The 27905-nt window shown below is 36.1% G+C and overlaps 2 protein-coding genes and 1 long non-coding RNA gene across 14 annotated transcripts; 2 read left to right on the plus strand and 1 right to left on the minus strand.

The window, feature by feature from the left end:
• The first annotated feature begins 65 nt into the window (after nt 1–65).
• LOC106159673 (uncharacterized) lies at nt 66–8285 on the plus strand. Of its 12 annotated transcripts, none has more exons than XM_086995423.1 (18): nt 67–330; nt 690–752; nt 1074–1151; nt 1266–1334; nt 1692–1757; nt 2278–2346; nt 2708–2776; nt 3127–3189; nt 3506–3583; nt 3800–3868; nt 4225–4293; nt 4798–4866; nt 5226–5294; nt 5616–5684; nt 6080–6139; nt 6626–6694; nt 7188–7418; nt 7771–8285. In XM_086995423.1, the coding sequence occupies exons 1-18, from the start codon at nt 201–203 to the stop codon at nt 8004–8006; spliced, it is 1626 nt and encodes a 541-aa protein (XP_086851549.1). In that variant the 5' UTR covers nt 67–200; the 3' UTR covers nt 8007–8285. The 12 variants fall into 12 exon arrangements, with proteins under 12 accessions (XP_086851559.1, XP_086851560.1, XP_086851549.1 ...); XM_086995422.1 differs by having other exon boundaries at nt 68–330; nt 1689–1757; XM_086995424.1 differs by lacking the exon at nt 1692–1757.
• LOC106165001 (nonsense-mediated mRNA decay factor SMG8) lies at nt 8118–27883 on the minus strand. The gene is made up of 22 exons (XM_086995419.1): nt 27723–27883; nt 26466–26598; nt 25907–25945; nt 21144–21266; nt 20512–20595; nt 19785–19852; nt 19261–19417; nt 18900–18988; nt 16503–16636; nt 15931–16151; nt 15343–15482; nt 14725–14812; nt 14046–14201; nt 13513–13653; nt 12955–13156; nt 12538–12681; nt 12070–12234; nt 11192–11341; nt 10766–10887; nt 10200–10258; nt 9488–9667; nt 8118–8960 (listed from the first exon to the last, which is right to left on the minus strand). The coding sequence occupies exons 1-22, from the start codon at nt 27800–27802 to the stop codon at nt 8852–8854; spliced, it is 2784 nt and encodes a 927-aa protein (XP_086851545.1). The 5' UTR covers nt 27803–27883; the 3' UTR covers nt 8118–8851.
• Nucleotides 23047–25547, plus strand: LOC106159676 (uncharacterized). Its single transcript, XR_001238047.2, has 3 exons — nt 23047–23187; nt 24877–25006; nt 25431–25547. It is a non-coding gene; the product is annotated as an uncharacterized LOC106159676 (long non-coding RNA).
• Nucleotides 27884–27905: the final 22 nt, after the last annotated feature.

A 27905-nucleotide genomic window follows, 5' to 3' on the forward strand; every position in this document is an offset into this window, starting at 1 on the left:
CACCGGTATCAAAACCCCAGACTGAACGGGACCTTGTATACATTACACTCCCCGGTTACATTCCAGTCCGTTGCCAACTACTGACAATGCTCGCTGCCTAGGGAAATACCATCTCATACATCATTAATGCATATATAATATCTGCAATTGTGTACGTCGACACAGTCTCTTTGCTGGATTCCGATCAGAGGAGAGAGAGAATGGATCCGAGAAGAGCTGTAGCGGTGACTTTTGCGCTCTTTCTTGCGCTCTCTTTGCTAGTCGCAGGCGCTGAGAGCACAACGAAATCGAGCAAAAAGTCATCGGCTAAGAGTCCTCCTAGTCTGCCTGGTAAGTTTGATAACTTTTCTTGCGTTGAATTTTTTCACTTTTTTTTTTTTGAAAATTTCAAATTTGATCGTACGAGGGGGGTGGGGTGGGGTGGCGGAATATTTTTTGCTGCATTTTACGTTTGAAATATTAAAAAAATTGATCAGGTAGACAGTCAGATAGACAGTCAAAATAATTTAATAGGATTATTGGTCTTTCCCAGTTTCTTTGGTCATCATTGCGATGTATTTACTTTAAGTATGTTAAAAGTACAAAAACGATTTCAGACAAGTTAGTTTCTGCTCACTAACACACACACAAACAAACACACACACACACACACTTCATATATTTTCTTGTTTTATCTTTGCCACACTCAGATATTAAAAGCAAAACGTCGCCGAGGGAACAGTCTTCGGATTTAAGTCCTCCTTGTCCACAAGGTTGGTTTTGTAATTTTTTCTTTCATATCTCTGTGCTTGTTTCAAATTGTTTCAAGTATGGTCCTTTATATCATAGGCTTTTATATCAGTTGATTAGCTTTCCCCATTTTCCAACCGATTTACATTTTTGTGCTAATTGTAAAAATTGAAACTTAAATAATAAAAGATAAAAAGTCGGCCAAATTGATTGAATAAGATTTTTGGTCATTTTCTGTTCTTCTGCTCTGTTCAGCGCTATTTTTACTATGTGCATAAAAGTAGAAAACGATTTTAGGTTGATCTCTGGTCGCATACGTGAAAAATGTCTTGCTTTTCCTTCAGATGAGATAGGAGTCGACGTTGAGGGACAGACGAAATCGAGCAAAAAGTCCTCAGCTAAAAGTCGACCTAGTCTATCAGGTAGGTTCGATAGTTTCTCTTTTTCACTCAATTCGCTAGCTTCAAAAAGAATAAAAACGATTTCTGATAATTTCTGGTCACGTAAATAATTTTTTTGTTTGCTCCCATTGTTAGGCGCAGACGTTGCGAGCAAAACGAAATCGAGCAAAAAGTCCTCTGCAAAAAGCCCTCCTAGTCAACCAGGTAGGTATATTTTTTTACTACTTTCGTTGTACGTTTTTTTGCTCTTTTTACAACCTTGAAAAGTTGAAGGTGAGAAAGAAGACGGATCGCATTAATACCAGTAATATATGTCACTCCCTTTAACGCTGTATTTTACTCTTTTTTGTACTAATAAAGGTTAAATTTTATTAAAAGGCAAACATGTACAGTTCATGTAGAAAGTAGGTCATATAATTCAAATAGGAGTTTTGGTTATCCTCAGTTTTTTTTGCTCATCCTTGCCTTTACTGTGTAAAACTAGAAACTATTTTAGGTAAGTCTCTGGTCATGTACGTAAATATAAAAAAATTCTTGTTCTCCCTTCGGCTGAGCTAGCAGCAGATGTTGAGGGACAGACGAAATCGAGCAAGAAGTCTTCAGCTAAAAGTCATCCCAGCTTATCAGGTGTGTTTGATAAGTTTTTTGGTGTATTTTTCCCTTTTTTTGCTAGTTTTTAATTTTAAGTAAGCGTGTGTGTTAGTGTAAGTGTGTGTGTGTGTGGGGGGGGGGGGGGGGGAAGGGACGCACGAAAGGCCTTCATGTCAGTAAGATACCCTCTACCAGGGTGGCAGATATTATAGCCACATATTCCACCAGCCAGTTAGAAGATTGACCATATTTATCGAGACATACATATGAATATCTAGTGAAAAATCAATCAGTGGACTTGATAGAGGGTAGCAGTTAGATAGTTTCCTTCCCTTTTGGCTGAATGTTACACTCATTTTTGCAAATTAGGAATATTTTAAATCTGAAAAAGAGCAAGTAAGTGTCAGTTATTTTGATTGAATAGATTTTTTAGTTATTTTCATTTTTCTTTGCATATCCCTTCGCTGGATTTACTATGTGTTACAGAAGTATAAAAACGATTTCTGATCATCTTCTGGTCATGTAAATAAATGTTTATTTTTGCTCTCTTTGCAAGGCGCAGATGTTGCGAGCAAAACTAAATCGAGCAAAAAGTCCTCCGCAAAAAGCTCTCCTAGTCAACCAGGTAGGTTTGACATTTTCACTTCTTTCGTTGCAGGTTTTTGCTTTCTTTGCAAGCTTAAAGTGTTGAAGTTGGGGGGAAAAAAGACAAAGAGCTTTCATATCGGTTAGATATCTCACTACCTTTTACACTTCATTTTACACTTTTTTGTGCTAATAATGGTTTAATTGTATTAAAAGGCAAAAAATATACAGTTAAAGTAGAAAGTAGGCAATGTAATTCATATATGATTTTTAGTTATTCTCTGTTTAGTTATTTCTGCTCCTGCCTGGGCAGTCTTTACTATGTGCGTAAAAAGGGTAAAATCGATTTTAAATGTGGCCACTTGGATAAATACTCATTTTTATTGTGCTTTCCTTGCTAGTCGCCAACGTAAAGAGCCAAACAAAATCGAGCAAAAAATCCTCAGCTAAAAGCCATCCTAGTCTGCCAGGTACGTTTGATATTTTTTCTTTCGTTGTACTTTTTCAGTCTCTTTGAAAGCTTTAAAATTTGATCGTAAGGGGGACGGGCAGGCGGGCGAATGGTCTTTAAATCAGTTAAATATTTCCATCCGTTTTTCGCTGCATTTTAGGTTTCATTTGGTGCGTAAATGTTGAAATGGAAAAAAGTCAAAACACTCACATTGATTAAACAGGATTATTGGTCATTTTCATTTTCTGTGGTCATCTTTGCAATGGCATTACTGAGTGTGTAAAAAGTAGAAAGGGGGTTTCGGACAAGCTTCTGCTCACTGACATAAATAAAAATTAATTTATCCTGTTGTCTCTTTGCCACAATCAGATATTAAAAGCAAAACGTCGCCGAGCGAAAAGTCTTCGGATATAAGTCCTCCTTGCCCACAAGGTAGGTGTTATAATTTTTTCATTTGTATCTCTGTGCTTTTTTTCTATTTTCGGGAATTCGCACCATAGGCCTTCATACATGTATCAGTTGAATAGCTTCCCCCCTTTTCCAACCAATTTACACTTCTGTACTAATTGTAAAAATTGAAACTTAAATAATAAATAAAATGTCAGCCGAATTGCTTGAATGAGATTTTTGGCCATTTTCTGTTCTTCTGCTCTTCTCAGCGCCATTTTAACTAAGTGCATGAAGGTGGAAAACGATTTTAAATAAAGCTCTGGTCGCATAAGTGAAAAATTTCTTGTTCTTCCTTCAGATGAGCTAGGAGCCGACGTTGAGGGACAGACGAAATCGAGCAAAAAGTCCTCAGCTAAAAGTCGACCTAGTCTATCAGGTAGGTTCGATAATTTGTCTTTTTCACTCATTTCGCTAGCTACAAAATAAATAAATAAATAAATAAATAAAAAATAAAACGAATAAATAAAAAATAAAACGAATAAAATAAACAAATAAAATAATAAGAAGAAGATAAATAAATATTAAATATATAAAAACGATTTTTGATTATCTTCTGGTCACATAAATATTTTTTGTTTACTTACTTTGCTAGGCGCAGATGTTGCGAGCAAAACGAAATCGAGCAAAAAGTCCTCCGCAAAAAGCCCTCCTAGTCAACCAGGTAGGTTTGACAATTTCACTTCTTTCGTTGCATGTTTTTTGCTCTCTTTGCAAGCTTAAAGTGTTGAAGTTGGGGGAAAAAACAGACAAAGAGCTTTCATATCGGTTAGATATCTCACTACCTTTTACACTTCATTTTACACTTATTTGTGCTAATAATGGTTTAATTATATTAATAGGCAAAAATATACAGTTAAGGTAGAAAGTAGGTCATATAATTCAACTAGGATTTTTGGTTTTTCTCCGTTTTTCTGCTCCTGCCTGCGCTGTCTTTACGATGTGCGTAAAAAGCATAAATTCAATTTCAAATGTGGCCACGTAGATAAAAACTCATTTTTATTGTGCTTTCTTTGCTAGTCGCAGGCGTAAAGAGCCAAACAAAATCGAGCAAAAAGTCTTCAGTTAAAAGTCATCCTAGTCTGTCAGGTACGTTTGATAATTTTTTCTTTCGTTGTACTTTTTCACCCTCTTTAGAAAGCTTTAAAATTTGAGCGTAAGGGGCGGGCGAATGGTCTTCAAATCAGTTAAATATTTTCATCCGTTTTTCGCTGCATTTTACCTTTTTGTCTTAATTTGTCTTTCGATGTATTTTCACTCATTTCACTAGCTTCAAATTTTGAGTGAGCGTGTGTGTGTGTGTGTGTGGGGGGGGGGGGGGGGCGCACGAGAGGCCTTCATGTCAGTTAGATAGTTTCCTCCCCTTTTGGCAGAATTTTAGCTATTTTGTTCAAATTAAAAATATTAAGTTTAAAAAAACAACTACAATGTCAGTTGTTTTGATAAAATAGTATTTCTTTTAGTTATTCTTAGTTTTCCTTGCATCTCCCTGCGTCACAAGTTGACTTACCTTTGCGTACAGGAGGTATAAACACAATTTCTGATAATCTTCTGGTAACGTAAATAATTTCTTTTGTTTACTTACTTTGCTAGGCGCAGATGTTGCGAGCAAAACGAAATCGAGCAAAAAGTCCTCCGCAAAAAGCCCTCCTAGTCAACCAGGTAGGTTTGACATTTTCACTTCTTTCGTTGCATGTTTTTGCTCTCTTTGCAAGCTTCAAGTGTTGGAGATGGGAAAACAGACGAAAAGTTTTCATATCGGTTAGATATCTCAGTCCTTTTTACACTGCATTTTACGCTTTTTTTGTGCTTATAATGGTTTTTAATTAAAATTGTATTAAAAGGCAAAAATATACAGTTAAGGTAGGAAGTAGGCAATATAATTCAAATAGGATTTATGGTTATTCTCCGTTTTTCTGCTCCTGCCTGCGCAGTCTTTACGATGTGCGTAAAAAGCATAACATCGATTTCAAATGTGGCTCATAGATAAATACTCATTTCTATTGTGCTTTCCTTGCTAGTCGCCAACGTAAGGAGCCAAACGAAATCGAGCAAAAAGTCTTCAGCTAAAAGTCATCCTAGTCTGCCAGGTACGTTTGATAATTTTACTTTCGATGTATTTTTCACTCATATCGCCAGCTTCAATTTCTGAGGGGGAGGGTGTGGTGACGGGATCGCACGCCAGGTCTTCATTACTGAAGATACCTTCCTTTTATGCTGCGCTTTAATTTTTTTTTTTTTTTTGTAAAAAACTCAGGTAGACAGTCATTCGTATTGTTTAGATAGGATTTTGGTCATACTAAGATTTTTCTGCTCATCCCTGCGCTGTGTGTAAAAATATTAAAACGATTTCGATAAAGCTTGTGGTCACGTAGATAAAAATTCATCTTTTCTTGTGCTCTCTTTTCTAGTCGCAGATATAAGTAGAAAAACGAAATCAAGCAAAAAGTCCTCAGCTGGAAGTCATCCTAGTCTAAAAGGTAAGTTGGATTTTCTTTTTTTGTATCCTTCATATCGCTCATTTAGCTAGCTTAAAATATTGTGTTAAAAATACTGTGTGTGTGTGTGTGTGTGTGTGTGTGTGTGTGTGTGTGTGTATGTGGAGGGGGGGGGGTGGCACGATGTCCCTTTATATCAGTAAAAAAGCCCCCACCCCCCTCATCTTCACTGTAGTTTCTTGTGTGTTTATTAAAAACATGGAAGGGTTAACAAAAAGAGCAAGTAGAAGGGCATTTGATTAAATTGGATTGTGGTCATGCTCAATTTTTCTTCTCATCCCTGTACTGGCTTCACTATAAGTGTAAAATAGAAAACGATTTCAGATAAGCTTGTGGGTAAGTAGTTAAATCTCCATTTTTTATGGTCTCTTTGTCAGCTGCAGATATAGGAAGCAAAACGAAATCGAGCAGAAAGTCCTCAGTAAAAAGTCTGCCAGGTAGGTTTGGTAATTTTTTATTACGTACGTTGTTATTTTCGCTCTCTTCGCAAGCTTCAAGTGCTAAAGGTGGGAAATTTAACGAATGACCGTCACATCGTTTAGATTTTTGAGGATTCATGTTGATTCACCGTATAGATCTTGATAAAAATAGAAGTATATATATTGATGCACCTTGAAAGATATTCCCCGAAGAAGGCCCAGGGACCGAAAGCTCGGATTGTATTTAACAACTATAATGTAGATCTTTCAAGGTGCATCAATATATATACTTCTATCGGTTAGATTTATTCCTTTCTTCGCTACATTTTACGTTTCATTGTGTGCTCATAATTGTGAACGTTGAAAGTTAAAAAATGAAAATCTGGTAAGCAGCCGTATTGATTTTATTTTATTTTTATTATGAGTTTAAAAAACAAAAAATGATTACAGAGAAGCTTTTGTCCACGTAGATAAATATATCTTTGTTGTGCTCTCTTTGACTAGTCGCAGATAAAAAGAGTAAAACGAAATCGAGCAAAAAGTCCTCGGCGCAAGGTCCTCCTGATCTACCAGGCAAGTTTCATAGCTTTTCCATTTTTTTAAATTTTCTTTGGGAAAGGAAACCGTTCAACTGGCCTTCATATCAGTTAAATTTTTGTTGCTGTATTTTTACATACTTAAGGCTAATTCTAAATATTGAAAGTTGAAAAAAATAATGATAAGGCAGAAAGTCAGTCGCGTGGGATCGGCTTAATCACCCCTTAGCTGTTCGAGGAGGCGTGTCAGACAATTAAGCCGACCCCACTGAGTGCACTTAGCGAGAATCCCTCGCAGAGTTGAACCGACCGAGTTGGTGTGATGTGCAGGGGGGGGGGGGGGGGGGGAGGGGGGCGAACGAACTGCCCTTTTTAACGGGAAAGGGTCCACACTGGGTAAAATTCGATCTGGGTACACGACGGTTTTTCACAGTAAAAAGACCACTTTTTTCGGAAAGAAACCCCTCTCAAATTGCTGGCTATGGGCCTGTCACATGGCAGGTTCTTCAATTTCATCGTAATCTTTCCAGCCTCCACAAAGAAAGGACGATTGGACTGCGACTGTCACGGAGATTACAGGACGGAATGTTGCGTAGGTCACCCGGTTAAAGACATCACACTGGTCACTCAGCGTCCGGAGAAAGTGACCGATAGCGTGTGCGTCCCAGGGTTGATGTACGGCTTGGCAGAGGACAGGATCTATGTAAAAGGATGCAAGGGGCAGTTCCAAGTCAGTTTCCAGTGTCAGAAAGTCAAAACACGTAAGTACAAACACCCCCTCCAAGAATAAAACAGTACTTTTTCTCTCTCTCTCAGCAGCTGGTATTTTCATTTAGTTGTGCATTAAAGATAAATTTGAAATCAATTTTTGCATCAAAAGCCGACCAAATTCTACCATACAAGTATAGTTTCATATAGTATAACTTGGAGATATGGCAAAATACATCGTTTCATATTACCCCCCAAAAAATTATGGCAGATTAGTGATTTTTCCTTTTACCTCTGGTCATGACGACTTAATCTGAGTCGTATAAGAAATTACTAGAAGTGGTTTACATGCGTAATTGGAAAACCATGCTCACCGTTTTCGTATCTAATTTTTTTCGTTCTTAGGTTCCGTAAAATGTAAAAGCATCAACTGGTCATTCAACGAATGTGAAGTTGAAGGTATGATTATCGACATCTTTGCCAAGAAAGAATTAAACGCTAAGAAAGGGAAGAAGGAGCCCTGTTTCTCAGCTTGCGTGCAGGGCAGAAGTTTCGGTTACCACGGCAACAAAATCTGGGTCGCCAACAACTGCTCTGCGGTATTCCGGGTGACGTATTGTGCGGACCAAAAATCATGCTGAAAAAAAATTCCCATTCAAAAAACTTAAGTTTTTGTCCTCAAATCCGTGGAGAATTTCATAATTAGAAAAGTCGCATGTACATGTAGTAAATGTGAAATTGACAAGAAAAAGTCAAGTGAATTCCTTTATTATTCTTTAATGATTAATAACTTTTTCAAGCAGATTTCACGTCGATCGTTTAGGAAATAAACATGACCTGGTGTTAAAGCCTGAATTTGTAGTTTGCGAAATGGCCAAAAGATGTTCATGTGAAAGTAAAACAATTTCCCTTAAAACAATGTTAGTGATTTCAATGTCATTTAATGATTTCAACGTAGATTGTGTCGTTTGCAATATCCTGCGTTGAATGTCTGCAACTTTCTGTTTTTGCCTGTGAAATATTTTTTCAGCAGTTAATTAAGCAGGGATGAAACTGCCATTTGGTGAAAAAAGTTTGAAAATATGGCTTGGGGTCCTGGAAACCCTGAGCATCGATCTCAGAAATGATACTTTTGGCTCCCATAGAAAAATCTCATTAGTTTACTGGTCAACAGATTGACACCGCCTCCCTGCTGATCTTGTTAGCCTTAGAACTCGTGGCTTATAAAATAATATCCTTCTCCTCAGGTTCTGTTGGACCAACTTTGACCCCAAAAGAGAGCTTTGGAGCTTTATTCAGTTCATAACATGTCACGTCAAAACTGAAAATATTTGACTAAGATGCTGGAATTTTGATGAATGCCTCGCCAGTATCATTGGACCAACTAACTTCAAATTTGGATGATTTTTCAAACTGCCTTTTAAATCCGCAGTCCACATGATGGTCAACTGGCAATTTTAATTGGGTTTTGAACCAGTTTGCTGCCTCATTCTCCATGGGTATAAGCAAACATCCCTTTCAGTAACCTACAAGCTGGCAAGTTGTTGGCCTCCGTTGGAATCCTGTACGGACCGTGATCGCCCATATACACATAACTGTTCAATTTAATTAAGGAAAACAATTTTAAATATAATATAATTTGAGTATAATTATGTTTGAATACAGTGATATGGGATTTATTCTTTTTGTTGGATACAAACTATTTAAAATACGGTTACTTGACTTGTGCACGCTCAATATACAAATAAATCAAGTACGAGTGGAACGTATAATTATGTAATTCATAAAGTGACCCAAAAAAAAAAAGAAAAAAAAAAAAAGAAAAAAAAAACTTTTCAATATAGATCACATTGGGCATGAAAGAAAAAGGATTGAAAATTGCCATGAAATTAGTAGATAAACTTATATACCGAGACTTTGTGGCCATACCTATATTAAATGCATCACATCCTAAGCAACACACACACAAGTTTACATGGATGCACATAAAGCCTGTATCCAACAAACATGTATTACATAATATATAAAATTGCATCCACCACATTTCAATCACTTAATTTTAAATAAATACTTATTTTCAACCACTTAAAACAAGCAAAAAAAAATCTAATGAGAAGGATACGGCAACCGCAGCACCCATATTCCTCCCTGTGGCAGAACAATGGCGCCATCATGACTTGGCATAAACACAGGGCACGGCAGAGGCGCTGGCTGAATTCTGGGATTGATAGAGATGTTGGTAGGGCCTTCAGGTGTGGCGATGTATATTCTCATCAACTGTGCCATCAGACCTTTGGAACTCCTGATACAAAGGATTGCATATGAATTATTGACAAGACTCAAAAATGGTGAAATAGGTTCTACATTGCTGATGAAAAAAAATTAAGTAAATATTGTTTCTAAAGTGCTCACATTAAGTATCTTTGAGGAAGGGTTCAAAATCTTCATAGGCATAAAACATAATTATATTTTCTTTAAAAAAAATTTTGATCAAACTGCTGTTTTATTTTAATTTTCAATTTTTTTCAGAAAAATGATTTTTGAATGTAGGATCTTTTCGAAAACATGTCACAGCTGAAGTATGCACTAATCAAAGTCACAATTCTAAGACACTTTATATGAGCGAAATCAATCAATAATTAGGTGTTAAATGCTGTGTTAAAAAAAGAACCTGAAAAAAAAATTCAAAAGTTCTGAAAACAGAGTTACCCTTGTGAGCAAGACCATTTGTGCTTTGAAAAATCTCTCAGTAAGTTGTATGTTTGATATATTTGAACAAGAACTATATCACAACTGACATTAAAATGTTCACTTCCAAAACAACAATTCCTTACCTACAGTGACATGGAAAGTACAGTGGCATGTCATTACTCAGAAGCTTGTTGGCATTGTCCTAAAATTTTAGAATAAAAAAACACTTAGTAATACTCTTTTAAACTGAAAGGATTCATCATCCTGGAGTGAGTTCTCTCTACTTGTATCACAATGGATGCCAAGAACAAATGACCCAGGTGTATAATATGATATTGTGCATCACATGATATTGTGTATCACATGATATTGTGTATCACATGATATTGTGTATCATTGAATATTATGTATCACATGATACTGTGCATCACATGCTTCACTTCACCTGGGTATTTTCCACCATACAATAATAATAAAAATTCACAAAACAAAAGATATGGTTATTTTCTTCTAAAATCTACGGGAAGACAGACAGTCTAAGTTACTGATCAATCATTTATAGCTAAATTTTCCAAGGGAATTGGTAAGAAAAAATAATAAAAACAAACCCCCAAAATCCAAGTGGGGGGATAATTTTTGATAAAAATTCAACTGGCAGGAAAATCCCAGTTATAAGGACACCCTTCAAATATGATGTTATAATCCTTACCTTTGGTGGCCCACTCCCAGGCACTTTGATGATCTTCTCAGGACCACTGCAGAAAAACCTGTGACCTCTAGGACACTCGTACTCCAGTCCGAGGTAAACCTTCATGTTGATCTCTGCAGGTTCTGAAGGAGTGATAGAAAATATGCCCAATTTTTAATTATGTATCAGTTGCCAGAGACCTGTGGCATCTGGGGCACCCGTCTTCAGGTTTTTATAAATGACAAAAATAAAATCAAACACATAGGATTAATCCGCTGAGAAACTGATTTAAAGAACTGTTCAAATCAGTCAGACAGACTGTTATTTAACATCACTAAATGACCAAATAACCTGGTTTAACCGGGTCTATGACGGTTAATTTCCAAATAAATCAATCTGAAAAAGACATCAATCAGTGCTTACTCTACTGTTTTCACACGAACTCACCTGGTATGCTCTTCTGCCCTCGTTTATTCTTCCCCTTCTTCCCCCCTGGTGCCTCGTTAATGGCGGGCCACTTTTCCCTGTCCCCCTTCACCAGGATGTCCCAGGGTAGAAGGTAGTTGCTGCCATGCATGAATCCTGGCTGGTCAATACCTGGAGTGGAAATGACCAAGTGACTCTCTCTCAAACACACATACACAGACACAAATGTAGTCAATTTGTTATTGCAAAATTCTTTTCCCTTCTTTCCATGCTTTCTCTCTCTCTCTCTCTCCCCCCTCTCTCTATCTCACTCACACACGCATTCATAAAAACACACATGCAGTCATTACTTAGTAATGGCAAAATTCATCTCCCTTCTTTCCATACTTTCAGTCTCTCTGTGTCTCTCTCTCTCTCTCTCTCTCTCTGCACCGAAATTCTCTTTGTCTCTCTCTCTCTCTCTCTCTCTCTCTCTCTCTCTCTCTCTGCACCAAAATTTTCTTTGTGTGTGTGTGTGTGTGTCTCTCTCTCTCTGCACCAAAATTCTCTCTCTCTCTGCACCAAAATTCTGTGTGTGTGTGTGTGTGTGTCTCTCTCTCTCTCTCTGCACCAAAATTCCCTCTCTGTGTGTCTCTCTCTCTCTCTGCACCAAAATTCTGTGTGTGCGTGTGTGTCTTTCTCACTCCCTCTCTCTCTCTCTCTCTGCACCAAAATTCTCTTTGTGTGTGTGTGTCTCTCTCTCTGCACCAAAATTCTCTCTCTGTGTGTGTCTCTCTCTCTCTCTGCACCAAAATTCTCTCTCTGTGTGTCTCTCTCTCTCTCTCTGCACCAAAATTCTGTGTGTGTGTGTGTGTCTCTCACTCACTCTCTCCTGCCCCATAATTCTCTCTCTCTCTCACCTGTGACAGGTGAGTAGGAGCTGTAAGTTGCCAGACACACCAGTGACCAGGCCGGGTATTTGGGAAGGACCCCAGGGGGAGAGCAACTGTGCAGCATCCCAGTCAGAAAGTCTGCGTTCAACTTCTCCGTCAGGCCCTCTCTGTCTGAGGTTTTCACTGATGAAACTGAAATTAAAAAAAGAAAAAGGGCTTTACTTTTCACCAGTTTAGAGATTGAGTAAAATATGCAGGCCACTGTCTGGCCGTTCTTTCTGGAAAATATCCTCTTTTTTCTCCACTTTATAACTTTAAAGGCACAGGGAACAATCTGCATCTTTTACAAGCTATAATATTTGTACATGATGAAATGGTCACCCTCCACAAAAACTTATATTAAGATAATATACATACTGTAAATAACACTGAACAGCAATATCTATGACAAAAAGAAAAAAAATGACTGTCACAATAATAACAATAGATACATACCAGTTCCTATCTCTACTATAGCTGGATCTTCTGGCACCTGTTGTGACGTGGAGTTTCCCTCTAATAATGGCGGCTGCGGCTGAGACGGCTGCTGTGAAAGCCGCTCACCAGTCGGAAAGAGGTCATCCACCTCCAGTGATTGCTCTGAAAAAAAAAATATATATAAAAATCATGGTGGATATGGACATAAAAATGACACCTTGATGTCATATTAATACATGTAGAACAAATTTTACTATAAAACATCTTTTTCCCTCTCATAAAAAAGGGATCATAAGAAAATGAAAAATTACTCGGGGTAGACAGTGACCTTGGGATGTGACTACTGGTAGCTTTTTCTGGGGACACATTTTGCAGTTTTGTTCGTCAAATTTGGGAAGTGAATTTTTATACAGATGAACTGCAAGAAACCGTTACCAGAACTATGTGGCAGACTGAGATTTCCCAAAGCTGCTATCACTGGCTCAAGACTGGGATTGTCTTGTCTTGGCACATCTTCTGCTGAAGCCTGTGCAGTGGCGTCCTCTTGTGGTGCTGCATGGTATGCTGGGAAATGATGGTGCTGCAACTTCTCACAACACTGTCGCTCAAGGTTTTGGTAAAAAGTGTAGTTTGCCGACTGTTCAAAAAGTAAAATGCATCATGAATTTAAATAAGTAGGTGGAAAGATGCACAAATACATTCAACAAGCAATCAAGACATGAAAATCAAACACCACATACTCCAAACATTTCATAAATACATAATGCAGTCTTCCTAAACATTACATAATTTGTATAAGTGACACACAAAACATGACCAATACACAGTATTGTGCAAAGGGCCAAAATACTACAGACCTTATAGGAAAACATCCAACCCAAATATAAATATATATATGTATACATGTATGTCTGTCACCTTGGGCAAATTCTGTCGTATTTAATTTTTGCTTCCCAATATCAGTATAACTGTTCCTATCTATACTCACTGTACCTTCTGATCAAAAGGGTCGTCCCTGTCGCCTTGTTTTTGGCCGCAATTACACGCAGCCCTGGTCTTGACTTGACTAGAGTGGGACTTGACTGGCAGGTGGCTGTTTTCTGGGGTCTCCTCACTGCTGGGGAGCCTGTGAAGCTAGAACATAGAAAAAACATTGTTCTAATGAATAAAAATATGATACTGAGTTTTGATCAAAAATGCTTGCAAAATTGTTTTCCCACTGCTGGAGTGCAGCTAAAATCAATCAATCAATCAATTAATTAATGAATAACACTGAGGTTTGACCATAAAATGTTCTTCACTTTGTGTGCTCATTTCTGCAAGAGATGGTCCAGCCAAAACTAAGGAGAACCAGCTAAGGGTTATTATACATTACTTACTGAAACAAATCAGTCACTAGTTTATGTTCAGATTTGAAATAAATAAATGAAATAGAAGTTTTGGTCTCAGAGTTAAAACTTCCTTTCAATGTTAAGTATTACTTTTATCTTTTTTGGTGGAAACTTGCGAAAAAAACAAAGCATTACCTCATGGATGCATGGACTCCCAGTGAGGCTCACGTGTTCGCAGAGTTGTCGGCCGTTCTTCCAAATCTTCTCGCATTCTTCTTCCAGCTGCTGCAGGTACTTGTCGAATGCTGGACCACGAGCATGTTGCGCGAACACTCGCTTGGCTTGTGATAACTGTGGGAAGAGAGGAATTCATATAAGATTTATCGAACTGCGTACAAAGAGTGCAAAACTGTTACAATAGCAAAAAGGCAAAAATAATAATAAACTCAACCAAATGTCCTTAATCAGAAAGATAAGTCAATGATTTGACCTTTTCAATGGGGAAAAATAATCATAATGATTATCATTGAAGCCATCACATTACATAATAAACCATAACCATTTTTTTCTATAAGTTATAGTAAGAATCCATAACAATGTTAACATTTGTTAATCCCAACTGTATATCATATGATCATATGATATGAGTGGGTTTCCATATACCTATCATACTGGCAGGATCAATCTAACTCTGAGGGGGTCCTTGCCAAATTGCATTCAGTTTAAGTGGCTTACATGTCTGTCATGCCCACTGAAGCTGCTAGGGAGATATTTATTTAAACTGGATGCAATTTAGCAAGAATCCCCTTGTGGGTACATCAATCCTGCTAGTACTACAGGGTTATGGGAAAGGGCCCTATGATGTTAACTCTACCTTTGCCAAGTGCACGGCTCTAGTGTAGTGCTTGGGCAATCCCTCTTGATAGGTGGTCTCAGCAACTGGTATCACTTTACTGCAGCGCCTAAAAGACGAATTAAATGTCTGTACTGTAAGAAGAATTCATACCTCACATATCTTATAAATAATGTAATTTTACAATTAACATATCTTATACATCATACAGGGTTCATCAAAATACTATTTTACTGCCACACACACCAAAAATAGTTTTAACCCATCAGGAACATGTATTTTTAATGAGCATGACTGATTTTATTATTTATTTTTATTTAATCAACAAATCATATTAATTTTCATTTCATACTATTTAATTTATAAAAATGACAATTGATTATTATTATCATTAATTTTAATCATCAGAACAGGGCCAGACCATCCAGGAAATCTCTTACATCCAAATCAATTGCTACTTTTTAAGAAGACAGACAGGGACTAAAGCCTCCCCTCTCAAAATGTCTAGCTTCTAACTCTGGCAGAAATTTGCAGGTGTTAAAGTGAGGTTGTCTTTCTGATCTATCAACCAACCAAACAACCAATTAATCAATTAAACAACCAAACAATCAACCAAATGCCAATGAGGCGTGGCCTTACCCGTCAGAAAACCTGGTGTCTATCTCCAGGAGAGACTTGAGGGTGTTGAAATGGGGGCGGACTTTTGTGTCTTTCTGATCAATGGTGAAGAACTCGTACAGCTTTGACGCCACTCTCAGCCACATATTGATAGTGGGAAGCTGGAGGAAAATGTATATAACTTTATAAAAATATAGTCATGTAGTTTATTTTATCTCATATTGTATAAATATATTATGACATAAAAGATATTAGTAATGTAAATATTTCATTAATTTTTTTATTCATTAGGAATGGTTGTGCACATCATACAAATGGAATTTTCTCAAAATAAAACAAAAAGAATGTTTTAGTAGCAATAGGCTTATAATAATACTTATATTGTTGTGAGTAAAAATAGATTAGGTTCAGAACATTTAAAGGAAAGAATGAACAAGCACAAAAATACATGTGCACAAGCAAATATCCTCTCACTTTAAAGGATGCACAAGCATGGACATGGAGACATGCACACAAGCACGAACACAGACTAGTGCACATACATAAGCACAGATGCGTAAACACAAATATACCTACAGGTGCAGACACACACACACACACTAGCTATACCTCAAACAATGCCGGCACAGGGTTTCTGCCCACATTATCATTGAACCCCTTGGTTAGAGCCAGCTCTATATGCTGCGTCAGGAACTCCTTAAAACTGTGACTGCCACTGCTACTGCTGCGATGTGACACTGCACTGGTGCTACTGCTGTTGTTAGCTGCAGAAGAGTTGTTGTTCATGTTACAACGTCTTAACATTTGGTAACTTCTGGTCCTGGGGCTCTCTGGAGTTGTAACGAAATTCAATTTGGTATAAGGCAGTGCTCAATAATACATTAGAAATTCTGACTGTGCCTGCACAGAAGTTTATACTTCTAAGCAAAAAAGTTCATTAGCATGGTAGTAAGGTCATGTATGATAATTATCAAAACAAGCCGAATTACTTTCTTACCCTTAGCTTATGGCCAACCTGGATGTAGGCCTTCATTAGACTAATGTGAACAAATGTTGTAACTCACTGACTATAAGGCTTGACTGCTGTTTAAGGTAAATCAAATTTGCAAAATTGATTTCTGTTTCATCTAAATTTCCAGATTTTAGGCAACAGCGTAATTAATCAAAACCAATATATTTACCAGAATCCCTAGTGACAGTACAGTTGTCCTTGAGTAAATTCATATAAAAGCTAGCGGGATTCTCCATTACTCCATGGGGGGTCTGAACAAAAACAAACTCCTGATTGGCTGGCACCGCAAACAGAGAATTGTTGCTGAAATGATAGAACAAGGCAGCAAAGCTGTCAAATGTACAGACAAAAAGCAGGAAATAACTATGCACAAAATAGGCTACTGTCAATTCTGATGCAAAAGTACATTATGTTAAACTGCAAATTCAACATCAAATTTTAATTATGCTCAACAGGTAATACCAATGTAAGTAAAATGTGTAACAAGCATAAGGCTTCAGGCCCATGGCAGTTCAAGTTCACACTTTGAAAATGTATAACTTCCAGAAAAAGAAGCCAATTAGACTGCTTTTCCAACTCAGGCTGCATTTTAGTCCTGTATTTCTTTTCTGAACGTTTGGCAATCATCAGTAACATGGTTTTCCCATAATGGTCATCATGGCAGCAGCACCCAAAATTGTGTTTTCTTCTATTCTGATGCAATATTACATAGTGGTTAACAGCATAATGACCGTCAATTTTTAATAATAAAATATGCGTATCATGGATTTTCAGAAAATGTGACCAGCATGTGTCTTCAAGCCCATGGAACTTCAAAGTCACACCTTGAAAATGCCAATATGTGAAAAATTATATTTTCACAAAAAAAAAACTGTTTAACTAGCAGAAAGCATTACCAAACAGACTGCATTGCCTACTGAAGCTGTATTTTAGTCCCATGTTTCTTTCCTGTAAGTTTGAGAACAGTAAGTGACATGATTTTTCTTAAATGGTCATCATGGGAGCAGTGCCCAAAATATTTTTTTCCAAATTTTGATGCAATATTACATAACGTTTAACAGCATAATGACCATCAATTTTTAATAATAAAATATTAGTATTATGGATATTCAGAAAATGTGACTAGCAAAGGTCTTCAGGCCCATGGAACTTCAAAGTCACAACTTGAAAATGCCAAAATGTAAACAAGACAGCACTGTTCTGAAATGTTTTTTTTTCCATTTTTAACACTTTTTTAACATAAAACAAAATTAGCAGTTTACTGCCATTTTTATATGATCAACTAAGAAAATTGATGAGATGTGAAAAATATCAATAGAACAGTGTCAAATGTCCAATTTCCTCCATTCTGAGTTTCTGAACATAGTGAATGATTGAATCTTACAAACTGCAATGATATGAGTTTATTTCCATTTTTGACACCTTATTCCACAATACACGATTACAAGTTTACCATCATTTTTACAAAATCAACTAACAATGTTGTAAAGATGCAGGAAATGTCAAACAAACACTTTTACGTATCTTATTAATTAAATAATGAGACTGTTAACATGCCTAAGAATTGAATCTGAGGAAATGTGAAAAAACAGCATAACTTATAAAATAATGGTCCGATTATGCTGATTTTCGAACTTGACCTGCGTTTTAGTAAGATTGATTACTCCTGTGAGTTTCATGACAACAGGCCTATGGGTTTTCCTTGAAATGTGTTAACAGTGTTGCATATATGCTGAAAAGTGAAAAAACAGCATAACTACTAAAATAGTGGCCCGATCATGCCGATTTTCGAACTTGATCTGCGTTTTAGTAAGATTGATTACTCCTGTGAGTTTCATGACAACAGGCCTATCAGTTTTCCTTGAAATGTGTTAACAGTGTTGCATATATGCTGAAAAGTGAAAAAAACAGCATAAATTCTACAATAATGGCCCGATCATGCTGATTTTCGAACTTGACCTGTGTTTTATGAATATTCATCAGCTCTGTAAATATAAAGCCAAAAAGTAAAACTGTCTTCCACTTATGGTGTTAACGCTGAAAGTGCACGGCGACGGCGACATGATCGGCGACGGCGACGGCGACGACAGACGCAGGTGATGGCAATATGTACAGACACATCTGTGTCTGTACATAAAAAAAGGAAATATTTAGCATTGAGTAACTTAAGTACGCTCTAGGTGGCGCCTGCAGTCAATATAAAACTGACCCCAGGTGGCAGTAGCAATCAAGATGAACCCGACCCCTGCTTTGTCCTCTCCATTTTCCTGGTTAAGAAATCAGATGTTTATTGGCTGTTTTAAAGGAAGAAAGAAAGTCTGGGTCTAATTTACTAGAGATCTGCTGTACATAAGTTTTTATCCAGTTTTTAAGTGTATATCAACAATTTAAAAGCTCTGTGACAAGATTTCAAAGATTAAACGTATCCTTGAGGTGAACCTCATTTTTTAATTTATCATACAGTGAAGTATAAACACTTGTAAACATTCTGGATTATCTATGCACCTTGGTATTGCAATCTAATACTTGAGATGTCTGTGAATTTTTAGAGCACCCTGTTATGTACCTGATATTTGTGATCACTCTAGATTTCCGTAGCACCCTGTAGATTTGATCTTCAATTGCATGCTGAAGTTTCTTGATACTTGCTATCTCCTGAAACAGTTACCAAACAAACTCACAAACAATCTTTTTCACAATCAGAACACACTTAAATTCACATACATTCTCATCCTTTGGCTCAAAAATTTTTTCTTTGCTTTGTTTGTAAAAGACATTAACTGCCAAATTTTAGCCAACAAGTATCACATGGGCTACCTCTTTAACTAAAAAAAAGAAAAAAGTTAACTTTGTATTGACTACACTGTAGGTGTCAGTAGCAATCAACATGAACATCACACCAGATGGCAGCAACAATTAAGACAAACCTGTCCCCTGCTTCTGTCCTCTCCCCTCTCCTCAGCTATGGTGCATTTGTCAAATACAAACAAGACTCTAGGGGAGCACAACCTCCCTGACATCATCCAGTCCTTGGAGACAGGAAACGCCTTCAAAATGTCCGTCACAGAGGGGAGGAGCTTTTGTCTGAAATGGAGACATTTTTGGTGAGGTTAATTCAATACAGGAGAAATGTCTCTGCCTCTCTCTCTCTCTCTCTCAAACCACGCACAAAAACACACACACACACACACAAGCTAGTGTCACGTTTTTTGTATAATCATCATATTTCTCATCATCAATGATACTTTGTTAGTAGTAAGTGTACATGTAATTTCGGTACACAATCATCATACTTCTCATAATCCATGATAATTTGTTAGCAGTAAGTGTACATGTAATTAAATTCATGGGCAACGCAATGGTGTATAAATATGCTTGTGCTATTAAATTTTCTATCATAAAATTTTGCACCTTGATGATTTTGTTTTGCTGTGTTAATGTTGTTTCTCACCTGATGCTGTCTAGAGTTCTAAATAGCCTCACATAGCTGACATCAAATGACTGACCAGCATTCACCAGCTGAAAATGTCAAAATAAAGAAATAAATTTTAAACTATCTAAATGGAGATGAAAACTGGTGATTTATTGACAAAATTCTAAAATCAGAAAATTAAAATTCCAATATTTGTAGATAAATTACTTCTCCGTGATTTTGGCAAAGATGTAACTTGACATTCAAGGAAAATTGTTGAAATTTCTAAGAAAATACGATTAATGTTTTCATAATATAAGGATGCAGGATGTATGCTTTTGAAATGAACCCCGAATGAACCCAACAAACCTCATTCAATCACACAGCTAGAAAAATAATTACTAAGCTAGGAAGCATTTAGATTCACACATCGTACTAGATACGTAGGTTGGTCCAACTACACTGGGATTCTTGCTCAAGTGCAATAAGTGGAATCAGCACACGACAATAAATTACCCCCCTAACTACTCGAGGAGGCATGTCAGACAATTAAGCTGGTTCCATTGATGATTTCACTTTAGCCAGAATCCCCTGCATAGCTGGAGAGACCCAGCTTATATTTCATGTACGTGTGAATCTGAAAGTGGTCTTAGGCATACTGGTGATGTATATTAGTTGTGAACCAGTCAAGGATCAAGTAAGTTCTAAATATGATTCTCTTTAATCTTCAAACAAAATCAAATGAAAAGTGTCCAACAGAACCTACCATTATAATGTGTGAAACAGAGAATAAAAACAGTAGAGCTCTGGCATGCTGGTGGTCCTCTTGTTGCCAAAATGTGTTATAGCCCTAAAATAAACAGTCAGTTATTGACAAAAAGGATAAAATACAAAAAATACTATAAGAAATATAGATGACAATACTTTCAGCAACACAAACACAGTGAACAACCCTACATACTGTTTACTGGTGCCTAATTGTGTCACACTTATGAAATGATTGATTCTACCTCTCAGATCGTAACAAGCAAGAGAAAACATCTCTCTAGTTCACCGAATCAAAATTAATTGGCAGTTTTTTTTTTTCATTTTTAGGGACAGAGGCCAACTTTGAGAATATTTTCTAGCAGAATTTGAAACACGTTTTGAGTGAACATGTATATGTTGATCGCTAGCCTTTTCACATGTCTGCCATTTTTTTAACTGCAGATGTTTTATTTAATAACTTATTCATATTTATTTCATATTCATATGTAATATTTATAATATAATGGTGTTGCATCAAGAAGACTTAGCATATGAATATACACGTCAATACATTTACTGCTACTGCAGCTGCTACTGTTACTACTGCAACTAAATTTTGTTGCTACTGCTACTGTTACTAAACCTTGTTACCTTTGTGTTGAGTGTATCACTGGCCTTCTCACACATATCAGCCAATATGTACGTGTCATACCCAGACAGCAGGTGGAGGAAGAGGACCTGCTGGCTCTCATCAAGGTGGCCTTCTATCGTGCACTGAAACAGATGATGATATATTAATAAATAAACCTATAGGTTTAAACCTGTACCAGAAAAGGCCCTGTCTTGGTATAGCTGTCCAGCAAATGAGGATGGTAAAAATCTGAGCTAAAGCTTGGCCTGTATGCTCCACAGGGAGTTGAGAGCATTCAAATTGAACTGATCCACATAAATAAAAAAAAAATAAAATAATAAAAATAAGAATAAATAAATAAATAAATAAAATCAAATAGATAAAAATAAATAAATAAAATAAATAAATATTAAAATCAAATAAATAAATAAATAAATAAATAAATAAAATTTAACTCAGTTCCCAGGCATAGTTGACTAGGATTTCCAAGACAGTGCCATCTGGCCCTAGACACACAAAGATCACTTATTTTAATCCACAACTAAACTTAGATTTGTCTATATGAAAATTTATATGAATTAGTGACAAGGCTGAGAATAGTTTATGCACTAGTATATTCTCAGTAGTCCAGTGATAGATTTAAATAACTTTTCTTTACATGCATTGTTAACTTTGAGCTGTTTGAATTAATATTGTTTAATATGGAGGATGTCAGGAAACAATTCTAACCTGTATTAAAAAGACTATAAAGTCTGTTAGTGGACATAATGATTTGAGATATTTCATTATTTATGCACACACGCACATACATACATGCACACACACACACACACGCACACACACTCTGATTGGACTTCCAAAGTTTTAACAAGGACAACATCATGTCTGCATCAAAGGACTGCTGCTGGCCACTTTGAAAATTAACTACTAAGAATTAAATGATGATGCTATGAACACATTATCCCTTCATTTTTAATCAGAATATTCTCTACCATTCTGTCTATATGCTGATCACGAGTTAACTCATTCCATAACACAGGGCTATGCTAGCCAAAATCTTTCCAAAATGGTTCAAGCTAGCCTAGGCTTGACAGGATCATCACAGCATATCTGCCTTACTAGACAGATACACTCCACTATAGATACTTGACTAGCAAAGACCTATGCTGGAGAGAGCTGTTGAGGCAAGCAGCAACTTATTTATTTATTTTACATTATTGATTTAATATTTATTTCACTTCATTGTTTGTCTCTTCTTGCAAAGAATAAGGGTATGGTAAACAATACATTTGACAAACAATTCTTCTACAAAAAATTTACTTATTGTACAGTAATTAACATTATTCTACACTGAGATGGCAAACTGATGATTCTGTCCAGCAAGTGTTGTTTTGTCCAGCATGGCCGTTTACTTTAATGATTCTGCCTTATACGCCTATGCTAACAAACCATTTTGGATGTTTCTTGGGTCAGCATAGCAAAGTTCACTCAGCATAGGAAAACAGTCTGGAGAATATTCTAAAACTAATGGAAATAGCTCACTTCACCCGCAGCAGATGAACACAAAATGGAGGTACTCACTAAAATGTGCTACCAGTATTCGAACTTCGGAGACTTTTAGTAATGCATTAAAAAGTCTCAGAAATGATTCAGTCTGATTAACAGGCCAATACTGTAATTATTCATTAATTTCGAACAACATGAATGAACAGCTTCCCACCTCCCCCCAAAGTTTTTTTAAAAAAGTGTTATACATGAAATGCTACTGTAAAAGTTTTGGTAAGTTCATCAGCTATACATCGCAAAGTAATTTCAACATTTTTTGTGAGTAACCAAAGTGACATTTCTTGGAGAATTGAAAAAGGAGAATAAATGAGGTGTTAGAAAATATAAGTAGTAACCGTACGCGAAAAAAGATTTATAAACGAATCAGCAGATAGAGAGTCATCAGAAACGTCAGGAGAGACTGGAGAGGAAGGACATCACAAGATACCAAGCACCATATTGTCAAGATGATCAAGTTTTGCTTTATTGCTGCACTGCTCATCTTTGCTGGCTTCCCAGGTAGGGCGGGCTCGAAGTTAACAATATTAAAATTTAATGAGCTGAATGCAATAAAAATATTTTATTATAGTACTATTATTCTAAGAGAATAATACGGAGATGCAAAATTAGCAATAAGTACTTGGAGACAACTCCAAAGTTCCAAAAAATTATACCTGAGCAGCTAATTTTTTTTTGAGATTTTTTCCATGTGATACATGCCTTTTCCAATGGTACGTTTATTAATTTAATTTTCAAAGAAGAGCCACCAAAAAGGTTTATTTGGCATCTTATGTGCTGGCTGGAAAATATCGAGAAGCATTCAGTTTTTTAAGGTTTAATCATGTACAGGATGGCAAGTAAGCAGCCACAAAGTTACCTTGAGAGAGTTTGAAGTGGCCTTAAGCCCCCTTTACACTGGATGGCGTCCTTTTTGCGTCCTGTAGTATGGCCCTGTTTGAGAGTAAAAAAAAAAAAAAATCTTATGTGCTGACAACTGGCCAATCACTGAGCATTCATTCTGCAACCAAAGAATGCAGACAGGACGCGGTCCAGTGTAAAAGGAGTTTAAGTGGGAGAAAATTTTGAAGTGATCTTAGCAAGTGCAAAGCACATTCAGCTGAACCAGTTCAGGCCAGATGAAGAGTCAGCTGCTCTAATTATAAAATGAAAAAAAAAAAAAAAAAAAAACCTTCACCAAGCTGTAAACTGAAAATTTTGTTATTTTATGCATGGTTTACTTATTAAATAGTTATTTATATGTTGAGGGTTTCAAGCTTTTGTATTTTTTTTTACAATTTAGTTGAAGTAAAATCACATACTTCCTGATAATGTCATTTACAATTATGGGGAGACATATAAGGAAGGTCTGCTTTCATGAAAAATGGTTATTTTTATTAAGAAGCTGGTTAAATCTGTCTATTTTATGCAGCCACCTAAAAGTTGCAGTGCAATATTATTATATAACTATTTTTCAAAGTCGTGAAACAGATTATACACATGTCCAAGCCTGCAGGCATCATGGCGTCGTTCTCTGTTTGTCTATCCAGTGTTTCAGAACAGAAAGTTGACCTAACTTTTAACATAAAAGATAACAAGGCAGATACATTTTTGGTCTTCACCGTTGCTAGTAAAGCAGGGGCAGATACAGAGATATTGTCTGACAGTTTTCCAAATTATCTTTGTAGATCCATCCTCCATTTTTGAGCATCTTCCAACAGAAAAAAAGGTGATACTCGTCAAACTTTAAAATCCAGCAGACCTAGAAGACGACCTCAATCTACCCCTGTCAAGCGTATATTGAAATTTTAAAAAATATTTGATCCTAGTCATGACTGACAAGTGTAATTCTGTGCTGTTGCTTACCTTAAAAATATTATCTTAAAATGTTATTTCCTAAAGTGCAGGTTAAATGTAACTGACCAACACAATTACTCATTTTGAGAGAATTTTCCAGGTAATACGAATATTCTACCATGCAGTAAATCTTCTACATAGTTGCTTTTTCCACCAGTATAATTATTTGGAACTTCAGAGTACATATTTATAAGGAATTTTTTAGGGGTTATTAAGAATATCCTTTGCCTTCGAAAATACCTCACAGTCATTTTTTTCAGCGATTCAGCTTATTTAACCCAAATAAGTAAAAACAAACAAAATGAATAAAAAAATTGATATAAATATTTTTCTTCTTCTTCAAATCACATACAGAGAGTACTAGTGAGTGCAGCCAAGATTCGGACTGCAGTTGCTCTTACTGTACCTACGGAGGCAACCCTCACTGTACCCAAACATGCACTGGAACATGCTCGTGTAGTGGGTGCGTCATTTAGACACTCTGGTGAGTTTTCACCTGCATCACACCTCCATAAGTCATAAACTAAATCTTGTTCTTCTTTTTTATCCTCGTTTCCAACCATTAACTATTTAAGTCTGGATCTTAAGCTTTTAATATTTAATACCACCATGGATGTGATTTGTATAGTTCATGAGGGATTTTTAAAAACTAATCAACAAAGGGATACTGTCAAAAGAGTGCACTAAAAAAATTGGGGGATGGAGGTGGGGTGAAATGCTCTTTAATTGTACCAATTCAGTTTTTAAGACCAAAACTGATCTAAATCACAGTGAGAAAGACTATACTAGTCTAGTAATTAGACTGACTTCCACTTAAACAGTTAACCAATCATCTCCCCTCATACATTCAGTCCAAATGTATTAATTGATTTGTTTTCAATATTAATTTTTTTATTTGTATATTTCAGATATGGCCCAACAAGACTTCCAAGCTAAACAGATCATGGGATGCTGTGCAAATTTTCATAATTTTTGCAATAGCTTGGAAAGAAAATCAATAATTAAAATTAAAAGATGAAAATGTATCTGAAACTGCTTTTGTTGATTTCCTCTTGAACTCTTTTACCTCAAGACAGAATAACAACTTACAGTTATCATTCGCCAAATTTGATCAAAACGTTATTTTGTCTCACTGTCAGCAATAACTTATCATCTTATTCAGGATCCACGAAATAAAAAAAAAAATTTTTTTTTTCAAAGTGTATGAAAGTTTTTGATATCCAGTTTGGGACAAACCAGAAAAATATTTTCAAGCTGTAACTTATAATCATCAATCTTGAAATAATGTAATGAGAAAGGAAGTTAAAATTGCCACTATATATTGGAGGGTGGGTACGTGCATATAAAATTTTTTTTTCAAAAAGGTGAATTAGAAAGTACTTACCATTTCTGTATCAATATTCAGGTCTTGTTGTGCTAAACTCTGGAATATTTACAAGCAACATGTTAAAAAAATTATTTCTGAGGCACAGAGTGCTAAGTTAATACCAAAACAAAGCAAGGTCGATAACTACAGTAAAAACTTGAAAACTCAGTCATTCTTGGAAAATTGAGTTTGAAGATGATTCTCTGCTGACAGTATTTTTCACTTTGAAAAACTTGCCAAACTTGAAAATGGGCCTCTCAATAGTTTTGAAAAGTTTGTCATCTACTATAGTATGGTCATGTCAGATTCGTGCATTTTAAGTTATTAATTAATTTTTAAGTAATGAAATTTTGAAGTTTTTACCATCTTATTTGAGTTTACTGTGTTCCATTGAATATCTAACCTTATGAAAAAAATGAAATAAAAAAAAAAATGAAAAGTACTTAAGATGGCTGGCTTAATGGAAGTGAACTTCTGACATCATCCTTTCTTATTAAAACGAAGAAGGATAAAAAATCTGACTCAAAATCAAATGATTTTGAATTAATAAAAATGCTCTACTTTTTTATCAATTTACCTGAAATATCTGTTTATCAAACACTTGATTAAGTGGGGTAGCTTTCCCTGTGTGAGCATTGAGACCCGTCTTTCCCACTACAGCTACTACACAAACTTTCTGAGAGCTGGCAGAATGTCCTTGTCCTCGAGTTCTGTAATGGAAAAAGTAGTACTAAAATATAATCTAATGTTACTCAGTACAATACAATATAATACAATACAATGCAATACATCAAAATACAATGCAATTCATTACAAAACATTACAGTGCAGCGCAATGCGGAGGAAAAAAAAAAAAAAAACAATGCAAATTCATTTCAACTTTAATTCTAGCCATTGCAAATTCATTAGGGGATCAGTGACTTTTCAAAAACAACAGTATAGTACAGGTATTCTCAAGAATACCAAGCACAGGAGAACTGGCGCAGTGTGAATTGAAGTCCCATATTGGAATATAAAAACTTGGTGCCAACTGAAGTCCTATCTCCCACTAATACAAAATCACAGTGTGAACTGAAGTCCCATCTCCGAATATAAAATCTCTGAGTGAAATGAAGTCACATCTCGGAAAAGTTCTGAAACTGCTGACTGCCAAAGACCCCAACTTGCATTAAACAAAACTCTATTCTTACCATCTTCTTTTTTAATATAGCTAAGCACCCAGACCAAAGACCATATTCTTTTGAAAAAAAAAAAAAAAAAAAAAGACTGCAAATTGATGTGAAATAGCAGTTATTAATATATCCAGAACTACACCATATCATACAGTTTGGAACGGTTATATAAGGCAAGCCCATACGTTGCTAGATATGACTGGTCCAAGTCGAAAAAAGAATGAGAAAAAACTATTTGTTCATTTGTCTGTGCATACTACTGTACTTGTTATGGTTAAAGTATTTTTCCCCCACTTATGATAGATGCATAACCAGTACAGACAGTACTGTCAGTAGACAACCAGATCACCCTTCGATTGACTAAAAAAAAAAAAAAAAAAAAAAAATCCACACGACGTGCACCTCAGGTGTGATAGTAGAACATATTTAAGCACCTGGTACATGTGTGCTCAAGCATGAGTTTGAGTGCTAAGCATGCATCAGATTTAAAACGTGCAGTCTAGTCTGGACTAGCTTCAGTTAACTTTTACATTGGGTGGGAGAATTTTACAAATGATTCCGGAAAACCACAGTTGTCAACACCTCGAATGCAATCATAGTGATCTGAATCATGTGTTACTGGCTACAAATTAACTTTGATATATCGATTCAGAAAACCATACCCAATATATTGTAAATCTTGTGGGAAACAAAATTTTTCAAGTTTCCTGGGCGCAGCCATCTTGTTACTCTCAAACCCCATCAGAGATATTTTTCAATCAAGCAAAATTATGAGCCAGTAAGTCAAAGCATGCTTATAATATTCGAAGCCAATAATAGTGATGTAATATTCCATATAAACAATT

Source organism: Lingula anatina, chromosome 9 (genome assembly GCF_051362555.1).
Source record: "Lingula anatina isolate TDL-2025a chromosome 9, LinAna3.0, whole genome shotgun sequence".
NCBI lineage: Eukaryota > Metazoa > Brachiopoda > Lingulata > Lingulida > Lingulidae > Lingula > Lingula anatina.